Genomic DNA, 10,793 nt, shown 5'->3' with positions numbered 1-10,793 from the left:
AAGAACCCCCCCAACACCCCTACACCCTCCACCACGACGCGAACTCTCCCCCTACGCCATCGCCGTCGCCATCGCCATCGCCATCGAGCACCGGTCTCTATCGCCCCCGTCCCCAGTTTGCCGGTCGCTGCTGTGCTGTCCCTATCCCCAACTCTGATCTCAATCGCCATCGCCCATCCCCATTCACATCACTATCTCCACGCTTTCACCCGCCCTCACCCCCAAAACGACCCTCCCCATCGCCGAGGGTTCCTTGTCTTTGTTGTCTTTGTTGAAAGTCAATACCAAATAATCATTCTTTTAATACCCTCCCCCCCCACGCCCCCAACCTTGCATCACTATCACCACCATCTCCGATCAACAACCGCCGAACTCACTATCAACAAACACCCAACCTGCCTCCCCCAACGCAGCTGGCTGGCCATGCAATAGCCTCCCTCCCAAAACACGACAAGCAACCACGACTGCATACAAACCGAACCTCCCCCCAGCTTATGCTCTCCCCGTCCCATCAATCCCGACTTGAACTATGTCAACCCCGCCCCCCGATCACTACCTGACCTTAGGAGTGCCGAAGGATGCTAAGCTTCCCGAGATCCGGAGTGCTCATCGGAAACTCGTCCTCAAATGCCATCCAGATAAGGTGCAGGACGCCGCGCTGAAGGCCGCCAAGCAGGATGAGTTCCAGAAGGTCCAGGCCGCCTACGAGATCCTCAGCGACGACACCCGCCGCGTCCAGTACAATGAGCAGGTCAAACTCTTTGAGCTGAGGAAGGAGATGGGGCGTGGCAATCCCACTGCCCGAAGCAACCCTTTCGAATATGAGGTGAGGACGGCGGAGCCAAGGGCGAACTCCTACGCTCGACCAAAGCCATCGCAACCGTCACCAAAGGTCTACTCCCACACCCCGCCTCGATCATACGAGGATGTGGTGTATGAAGAGCCGAGGGTGACCCCCAGAAAAACAACCACCTACGAGTCCGCAGATCGAAAGCGATCTTCGGCAAAGGACGACGAAAGGAGGAGAAACGAGGAAGACGAGCGGGAGCGGGAGCGGGTCAGACAACGGGCCGAGAAGGAAAGCAGACGTGCCGCACACGGGGAGAAGAAGAAGTCGCGCGATAAAGAGAGGCGGAGAGGGACTGAAGAGAAACATAGTCGAACTGCGGGTGTCTACGTGGACGATGACGACTCGGACGAATATCGATATGCATCCCGGTCATCAGAGAAGAAGTCTAGTCGACATAGGCTGGACGAGGAATTCAGACTTCAGAGGGAAAGGGAAGAGGCGGCCAGAGACGCGGCGAGGGCTCATGAACGGGCTTCCATCAAACCGGCCCCCCTGGACCCGAAATGGGATAAACACATGGACTTTGCTGGGCAATACATGCAGGCTGCGCGACGAAAGGTGGCACCGGTAGAGGAGGATGCCTTCCGCCCGAGCCTTCTACGCAGAGCAGAGACCTTTGCGGCGACTTCGGCTTCATACACGGTCCGGAATGTCACGCAGTTCAGCGATGATGACTCTCCTCGACGATCATCCGCTCACAAAGAGTCCAGAAAGTCCGCCGAACCCCCTCCAAGTCGTACTCGAGATAAGTCGGGCAGAGATAGGAGATCGCCACCAGCACCTTCAAGAGATGCGTATATTGTCGAGCCTCCCTCGCCCCCACCTACCTCGAGGAAACCTACCCTTCAGACTCACACCTCCGCGCCACCCATCCTACCCTACCTTGGGCGCGAAAAGCCCGCACGTTCACAGACGCAAGATTATCCGCGGACAGAGACCATCCCTCCTCTTTCCAGAGCGCAGACTTTCCAATCTGGCGATCGAAGTCGGGAACGAGCGAGTGGCAGCAGGTTGAAGAAGCCAGTCGAGTACTCCAGCGAGGGATCGGACTCCGATGATCAACCCAAACGTCGTTCATACAGTCCCCCGCCACGTCGACCTGCGGAACCCACTCGCTATATCATTGATAACGGCCGTACCATACCGGTCTCTCGTCACCGCTCTGAGCTTCACAATATAGATGATGAACGTATCTACTCCCGTGACCGCAGTGAATCCCCTCACGGCACTCACCGGAGCAGAGAGCGTCCTTCCACATTGCGAACTCATACTACTAGTGAGCGATCGCGTGGTATTCCCATTCGTTCTGCAACGTATTACACGCCTGACCCACCGGAGCCAATAATTCACACTGTGAGGCCACCGAAGGGGTCACCCAGGGATAGCAGTCATCGAGCTTCTAGCAGGGGTGGCGGCCCATACTTCGGGGAAGTTAAATTCGCCCCCAGCTACGGAGTGGAACATGTTATCTATAGTGAGCACCCGGCGGATATTTATCGAAGGGGGAGTGATCCAAGTTCCCAGAGACGGGATCACTACCCACATCCGAGAGGTAGTGGGGGTCGAGAGGTATATGCCTCTTAACTGAGTTTCGGGCATTCTCTCCCCCGGCGCTGGTCTCTGTTGCGGTATTCATCCACTGGTGCATCGGCGTTTTCTTTTCCTTCTCCACTTCTTGTTGTATAAAGCGCTATTACGAAAATCATAATGATCACAGTAACGAACGAACGATGGAATGACTGAACTCGGCGTCGCTATCTATTTCCCCACTTTTGGGGAAATTCTCCTTTTATTTTATTTTTACGAACGGATGAACATAAAGGGCATAATCGGCATGGGCATACTTAGCAGAGGGAGACCATGATGGTTAGAAGGCAAGAAGGGAGGTGAAGCGAGGATTTCGTTTTCATGGAGGATGTCTTTTCTTCTCTCTTTGCCCGCCTTTTTGCCCTTTGCTTGCATGTCTCTTAAAGTCGTTCGTTCGCTGTTGTATTACGAATCCAGAAACAGAAGCGCGCACCCTAGATGGGTGGTCAGTCGTTGATATGGGGAGGGAGCCAGAGCGGTCGAAGAAATGGGAGCCGATGATGACAGACAATGACGGGACGAAACTCGATGATATGATTGGGACCAGCACAATCCATCGTCATGCGATGTGATCGATGCATTAGAATACACTCACCTATAAAGACATCCATGGAATATTTGAGCTCACAATCTACCCTTGCAATATACTTTTGCCTGGATGCCTGAGATGTTGATACTTGGGTCATCATCCCGTACTTGTTGATATAAAGCTTCCCCGCGATACGCTGTCCACCCTGTGATTCCAAGTATATTTAACTTACTATGAACATAGACTCGCTACCGAACCGTACTCGTCTCGCAATGCGATCCCTAATCAGATCTTATAGCCCTCACGTTCCCGGGCTATTTCATTAAGTTAGCTTTTCCGGCGCTATAAGGGGATATCTGTTGACTAACTATGCTGATTACCAGGCTTACTTGAACTGCTTTTGGTACTCTGGGGACCACTAAATTTGGCGTAAGTACAAGCTCGCATGACTTTCAACTCCAATTTTATAGCTGCTTCCCAAAGGTGTGACCAAGTGGGGATTGGAATGCTCACAGTTATGCCAGTATATGACCTATCTCTACTTGGCGTGTATTTTCCGACTATTGTAATTGAACTCTAGCTACTGAGTTTGTACTACTATTACTATATTGTAGTTGTAGTCTCTTTATCTCACGTAACAGTTGACTAAACTATAACCGCTCCTCTCGGAACTTGTCGGGGGGGGGGCTGCTCCCTCAAACTGCCGGTCCACCATTCCCTAGCTGTGATCTAGCAGTGAGCTATTGTTGATATCATAGACTCGTCTCGTAATACGATCTCTAATCAGATTTTATAACTTTCACGTTCTTAGGCTATTTCATTAAGTTAGCTTTTCCGGTACTATAAAGAGATATCTGTTGACTAACTATGTTAATTACTAAGTTTATTTGAACTACTTTTAGTATTCTAGAGACTACTAAATTTAGTATAAATATAAATTCATATAACTTTCAATTCTAATTTTATAACTACTTCCTAAAAGTGTGACTAAGTAAAGATTAGAATACTCACAGTTATACCGGTATATAACTTATCTCTACTTAGCGTATATTTTCCGACTATTATAATTGAGCTTTAGCTACTAAGCTTGTACTACTACTACTATACTATAGTTACAGTCTCTCTATCTCACGCAACAGTTGACTAAACTATAACCGCTCCCCTCGGAACTTGTCGGGGAGGGGCTGCTCCCTCAAACTGCCGGTCCACCATTCCCTAGCTGTGATCTAGCAGTGAGCTATTGTTGATATCATGGACTTCTATTCCTTGGAAGCTAGATCGCTGAATAAGGCAAGGAATATTTACGAGTCTGCGGTGATAACCAGGTCGAAAGTATGATGACACCTGAGCGTGTTAGACGAGGAATGGCATATTTCACCCGAGTCAGGAAAGTAAGGGAAGCTAACTAAGAATGAGAGAACGATAGTCTGCTCTAAAGAAGTAAGGGTTAAGGCAACAGAGACGTCCCAGACACTCTAGCTATGAACTAGTAGATACTGCCTACCTACCTAGGCGCCTAAGGGCAGTCTTATTGCGCGTTGACCTATAATAGCTTCTTAATGATCACGTAGAACTAACCCCAGAGCAGGAACCTCTTTACTTTGCATCATTCATATGACAAAGTCCACATACAAATAAATTCATTATATTGTACCAACCGTCACACAGCGCCTGCAGCTTTAGGGGCGACAATAACCATTCAACTCAATACCCCATAGCCTAGCTCCCACCTATAAACGCCTTGACGCCATTTTCCTCCAGCCCTAATTCAAGTGCGTGGTCATATCAGCCTTCCATCCGAACATCGGCATCCTTTCCATCGCTTTCTATTGGGTTGTTCCCCATATTCTTCAACAGGTAGCTCCTCTTGAAATATTCGTTGGGATGAACAATTGTCTCCAATTGTGCAGCGCCCCATGTGCCTTCATCTCTGACCTTCTTAATTTCCTGCTTGTGAACATACTCAAACACCCTTAGAGTGACGGTCAGCAAATGCACCAACGGAGAGGGTCAACAGGAAAAAGGGGGATATTTACCGGTTGCAAGCGAGATGGAACTTCTGTTTCTCCTTATCCTCCTTGACACCCCTTAGGACTTCTTGGTCCTTGACTCCGACATTTTGTAGCAAAGCCGTCAAATTGTCAATACTGAAGTGTCTATATGGGCACCCGTGCGACTCGCCGGGGCCAGGAGGATGCTCTGTTAGAATCTTCTGGCAGGAGAATGGGCTATATCCATTTCCTCGCCGATTTGAATCGCCACCCACATCGCCATAGGCGTGTCGAACGTTGTATCTGTACTCTTTATTATATACATCATCCGTTATCTTGCTAAAGGACGTGCGCCAGAAAAGCAGACACTCTTCAAGGTTCAGCCCAATGCCCTTTAGAAAGAGGGTGTATTGGAGGCGGCCGTAATGTTTGAGGTGTGCATCACGGCGCAAGGACCGGTGTAGACTTTGCATGCAAAGCGGGAAGGACGCGGAGAGGGCGTCAATGTTCCGAGCGGAGATGTCGGCTCCTGGAAGGGCTGTCTGGGAGCTAGAATAACTAGCATCCGGTGTGGTGAAGTTTGCCGAGAGGTGAGCAAGAATTGGTGCTAGCCTATCATCTTCATCTAGTCGGGGCAGACCTCGAGCAGTAAGCTGGGAGACGGTTAGCACAGTACCAGGCCAGCGTGATGAGCACCAACTTCTAAATCCTTCTCCAGCCTACTCGTAAACTCCGCAACAATAATAGAAGCCTGCTCCCGTCCGGGAACATACGCCTTCCCGTATTTCAAAAACACTCTCCTGCTATCCACCAGCTCGGGTACCCTCTCCCAATCAACTTTAAAGTAATTCTCCTCTTCAATTCTCTTCGGATACCCGCCGCCAGCAGCTCTTAGTTGTTCCGCATATTCCCTCCTCTCATCGTCTCCGACAGTTTCCCAATCTAAGTTCAGGCTTTCGACGAATGCTTGCCGTTCTTTCGAATCATCTGCTTGAAATCGCATTCGGAACAGCATGGATTCGGCGCGCGCAAAGCGCCGGCGCAAATCTTCCGTAGAGGCAAATGCAAGCCGAAGAATAAAGTGGCTGTAGTGGTCTTTCTGTCTTTCGTTCTGTAAAGCTGTGGACCCAGACACCGAGGAAGATAATGGGAGGTATTTATCGAGGATAGGCTTCATGTGGGTTGCGGTCTCGGCGGGGCTCTTGTTCCTGAAGGAGCATGCTTCGAGTTCGGCGAGAACTAACAACGTCAGAAACAGGCCAAGGTTATGAGCCAAATACATGGACATTTCTCATACCTCGAAGGCGGTCTATGGCCCATTGCTCGAACTGCTCAAGGGTGATGTCGGATGTGGGGGGGATGATGTAAAAGTTTAGGCGGTGCTTGTACTCGACATTCTGAAATGTTGGCGCTGCAAATTGTTTCTGTCTATGATTGAGCCCGGTACGTCTCTTAGGATCAATACGTGAGGGATCCTGCCGAATCATTGTTGCTGTTGTAATGTTGGTAAAGAACTGATGGATCGACGTGATCAGGAGACGCGTTCGAGTGACGCGAACGCGCCAAAATCAATTAGGCCGATTTTAGCACGTGACCTGGCGGCCTTCCATCGTCTCTCCATCTCCTACTCAGATCATTTCGCACATGGGGTTGGGGGCCAAATAATCCAGACGTGCAACAAAACTCAGTGAACTCGTGGTATATCCCTGAGGGAGATCTAATGGCGTTCCGAGACCGGCCAAGTGTACGTCACCCTGCGAATTATCCTTCATCTGGGTAATTGTCGTTCTGCATAGAACGGTTCAACCACAACCAGGCAGCGCTGCTAGCAGTGTAATTGAGCGGACGGTGGTCCGCCATTTCCGCAAACACCCAGCTTGTTTCATCAAATCCTGGTCTGCTATTTTGGGATGCCCGTATCTGAATATGTCGAAATCGCAAGGACGGTCATCTCATGATCGGTGGTTGAATCGTGGGTTGAATATTGGCAATAGGCACACGTCGACCTTTTTCACCGAGTTTATAGCTATTACCAACTAGCAATCAATACCCAACCATATTTATACCCAAAATCCGGCAAAAACCTGCGCCTGGCTGTCCCCCAGTGTGCTGATCGCAGAATCATCTCCCAATTACCGTGCTCTGTTTGTAGTTTCGCGAATTCTAGACAATATCCACATCATTTACATGCATGGTATACACTGGCGGGGATGGAAGCCTGCCACCGCAAAACATCCAACAAGGCAGCGGGTACGGAGGTGTCAGTCTCCCCGAGAAATGCAAAACAATCGAAAGGGGTTGACTTCGGTTCCTCCATGTTTAGAAGCATGGATTTTGAGGAAGATGGACACTTGCCAACCCTTAAATCCCTTCCATCAGGGGGGTTAAATGATACCGAATTCAGCAATACATCAAGTCAAGTAGTCACTCCCAAAGCCTTTAATTAAGATAAAAACTCACAGGTGGCATCCAATTCCCAAAACCTCAGCCTTTGTTTATATCTTTAATTCAATTTATCATGTCAATGTTACACTGTGTTGTATATATCAAAAACATCTCCACACATAAAATATCGCCAAGCCGTCGCATCATCGTTCGTCTATCTTCATACAATCCAAACATTAGCAAAGACCCTCCTTACTCCACATCTGTCTCATTGCCTCCTTATCAACAACCTTTCTAACTATATAGCAGGACAGGACAAAAAGCTAAAGATATTGAGCGCAGGCAAAACGAAGCAAATGTACTACCAGAGCACTTCCATAACGCCAAATTATATCCTTCCGAGAATAATCTCCACCAGGAGACAGGAAGGAAGTATAATAAAAACGAGATATCCTGATAACAGCGATGCTCAATGCATTGTTGAAATCGACGCTGGGTAACCTGCGACAGTTGTCCACTTGTCTTGACAGACACTGGCGCCCGCATGGCCAACTATTGCTGTTGCAGTGATCTGAAATTTTACGGCCCAAAATGTGCCCATCTGAAGGTCGCATCTTCGGCGGCGGTTCCGTAGGGCAAGGCCAAGCTCGGCTTGCCCTCAGCTAACTCCGTGGTGCTGGTAAAGTCCCAAGCCTACTTGGTAGGCTATCGGAAGGGCATCTCTCCTCCACCCATTCCCAGACTCGAAGCTTCCGCGTTACTATTTGCACGATGCAAATTATGGAACTGTTCTGCTGTCGGTATGCTCCTTGGGATTTGCATGCCGAAGTTTGAACTGCAGTTCTGCTTAGGTGGCGGTCTTCGCATTATACCCAAACCCCCACCATTTGCACCTATTCCCTGGCTTGGAACGTTTAGATTGGGCTCGAACTCCTGCTTGAACTCAACCTGTCGGTTGTTACTTCGTACCCCTTCACCAAAGTTGCCAATATGAGGAGCAGTAGTTAGGTTATGGGCTACCCCGGGCGAGCTCAAGTTTTGGAAACCACCATACTCGCCCATCCCAGGGAATTCCATTGGGCTAATTGGGCTCTGTATTATAGGTGGACTGGTGAATGGGGTATTTTCGCTACCGCTACTACCTGGGCCATGGATGGGTGAAGCCAGTTGCTCCATCCGCTTGTCGTACGGAGCCAAAGACGCATTTGGTCGGTTGAAATCCGTGTCAGGCTCGACCTTGAATGGGCCACTCGTTCCGTCACCGTTGTAGCCGGGGAAGTTGCTAGCTACTCCCATGCCCGCATTTCCGAAGCCGTCGAAGATGTCGACGTCAGCACACATATTCGCTGGAGTATCGGGAACTGTTTGAAGCATTGGGTTTACCAGGCGGGGAAGAACATCATGGACCTTGGAGAGAAGGAGTGGGAGGAAGCGGTTATCGCCGTTGCGGAGGACAGACAAGATGGTCAGGAAGTCGTTGAGATAGTCCCGAGGACCAAGTTGGAAAGGATCGGGATTGGGTGGGAGAAGCGACAGGACGTCGGTCAAAGAGCAAGCAACATCAAAAAGCTTCTCGACCTGGCAACAAGTTAGTTTGATGGACACGAATGCGGGATGTGAAGATAATCAATGTACCAGACCAATGCCATGTACCTCCATGCTTTGGTGTGAGAACTGCGAGGTCATGGCCACCAAGTCCCGTGATATCTCAACCGGATATTGGAAGGTCATGCATGGATCATCATTCTTGGAGCTCAGATAACCATTCTGGATGCTCAATTGCCAGACCATTGTCCGTAGCCACTGTTGGCTGGTTCTCAGGTCAGTAGTTTGATTTTCGGTGGAGTTGAGATGTGTTGGTAATGCATCATTGAGCTGCTTCTGTAGGACGGCCAAGTAGGCCGGCGAGCAATCATTCCGTGTCTTGTTCCACAAAGCAACGAAGCTTTCATCAAATGGTCGGAACAGATTGACCAGGTGGAGAAACCCATGCAAATGGTGAGCTTGTGTGTCGGAAGGATCGTCGTTCTGTGTTGGTAGGGTGATAGTTGCTTGCAAGGATAGCGGTCGATGCCGTTGCAGGGCATACGCTCTGCACATATGTTAGCGCGAGTTAGATTGGCGAGAAAGGGGAAGAATACCTCTCAGTGACGAAGAGCAGCCAGTAAAGTCGACGTCTTCTCGATGACTCGACCGCATCGAACTGTAAATAGGTGCTTTCCTTATGGAGACCCAAAATATGTGCCAGTGTGGTAGCCTCTCGCAGGTGGAACCACGCCTTGTTGTGTAGATCCAGGCCAAAATAACAGCCAAACAAGAAGAAACTAGTCACCAAACTATTCAGGGTAGGCGTTTCCAGGTGGTCGTAACTCTTCCTCACCCTTATGGTCTCCTCCATCAACAGGTTCCCCGACACGAGATTGGAGCCCGGCAGACTATCGAGCCCGAGGGGGTCGCCGGGGATGCCCATGCCCGGCTGGATCATCATGAAGGCGCACAGCGACGTCAAAAGGCAATAGGTATCGACATTCTGGTCGGCGTACATGGCTTGCTGCTCAAGGCGGCCTCGGTGCAGGACGGGTAGGGTTGGATACATGTTGGCGAAGAAGAACTCGATGCATTCCTTGATCATGTCGTTGGTCAGAAGGCCCGGGGTCGGGGCGAGCGACGGGCTGCATGGCGGACTGGCCACCCCGTTCAAACGATTCGCGACTTTGGAGGAGAGCGTGGACTGTCGCTGGGTCTCGCGCAGTTCGCTGATCACCTTGGCTCGCGATCCCTTGGGGCCCTTCTTCTGGGGGATGGCGTGGTAGGTACAGGAGAGTTGTGCGGACGAGCAATTCCGACACGGATTGATCCCATCGCATTTGACTTTGCGTCGATGGCAGGCATCGCAAGCCCGCTTTACCGACGACGACATGGCGGCGGGAGTAAGGCAGGCAGACGGGCAGGATATGCTTCGACTGACTTTCTGCTGGATTCGAGTAGTTGCTGGGTGGCGCGACGGGGACACGATCGATCGACGGGTACTTCGTACAGTCTCCTTTTTCCCTGGCACGAGGCGCCCGCAGGCGGCGAAAAGGTCGGAAATCAATTGGTGAAGGGTTGGACGATGGCGGGAGAGGGAGGGTTACAGGGCGTGGTGCGATGCGATGCGGTGGGGAGGGGGTTTGTTAAGGGGTGGAGAGGGAGGCGGTGGATCGAGGAGTGAGGATTGAGGGTGTTGATGGAGATGGGGATGGCGATGGAGATGGAGATGGAGATGGAGATGGAGATGGAGATGAAAGCGGAGATGGGGGAAGGGAGAGTCGAGGGTGGATGGGCGAGGGCGTGGAGTACGGTACAGTGGACAGTGGACAGTGGACAGTGGACAGTCCACCGCACAGCGCAGGCGTAGGGTTGTTTTAGCGGGCGCTGGAGGAGCGGAGGGATTTGCTGGGGGGGGGAACCT

At 50.7% G+C, this 10,793-nt stretch overlaps 3 protein-coding genes across 3 annotated transcripts; 1 reads left to right on the top strand and 2 right to left on the bottom strand.

Annotated features, from left to right (window-relative positions):
• Positions 1-529: 529 nt before the first annotated feature.
• Positions 530-2,434, top strand: BP5553_01085 (uncharacterized protein; the record flags this gene model as incomplete). The annotated part of the gene is made up of 1 exon (XM_032009708.1): positions 530-2,434. The coding sequence occupies one exon, from the start codon at positions 530-532 to the stop codon at positions 2,432-2,434; it is 1,905 nt and encodes a 634-aa protein (XP_031873762.1).
• Positions 2,435-4,751: 2,317 nt separating this feature from the next.
• Positions 4,752-6,444, bottom strand: BP5553_01084 (DNA primase large subunit; the record flags this gene model as incomplete). The annotated part of the gene is made up of 4 exons (XM_032009707.1): positions 4,752-4,938; positions 5,003-5,610; positions 5,658-6,196; positions 6,255-6,444. 4 exons carry the CDS (start codon positions 6,442-6,444, stop codon positions 4,752-4,754), a joined length of 1,524 nt encoding a protein of 507 aa, XP_031873761.1.
• A 1,603-nt stretch (positions 6,445-8,047) lies between these two features.
• BP5553_01083 (Zn2 DNA-binding protein) lies at positions 8,048-10,262 on the bottom strand (the record flags this gene model as incomplete). Its single annotated transcript, XM_032009706.1, has 3 exons — positions 8,048-8,920; positions 8,978-9,434; positions 9,484-10,262. 3 exons carry the CDS (start codon positions 10,260-10,262, stop codon positions 8,048-8,050), a joined length of 2,109 nt encoding a protein of 702 aa, XP_031873760.1.
• Between the last annotated feature and the right edge of the window lie 531 nt (positions 10,263-10,793).

The sequence above is a fragment of the Venustampulla echinocandica genome, assembly GCF_003357145.1.
Source record: "Venustampulla echinocandica strain BP 5553 chromosome Unknown scaffold_0, whole genome shotgun sequence".
Lineage (NCBI taxonomy): Eukaryota > Fungi > Ascomycota > Leotiomycetes > Helotiales > Pleuroascaceae > Venustampulla > Venustampulla echinocandica.
Note: the sequence above shows the minus strand (reverse complement) of the source record. Positions and strands in the feature narration are given on the sequence as shown.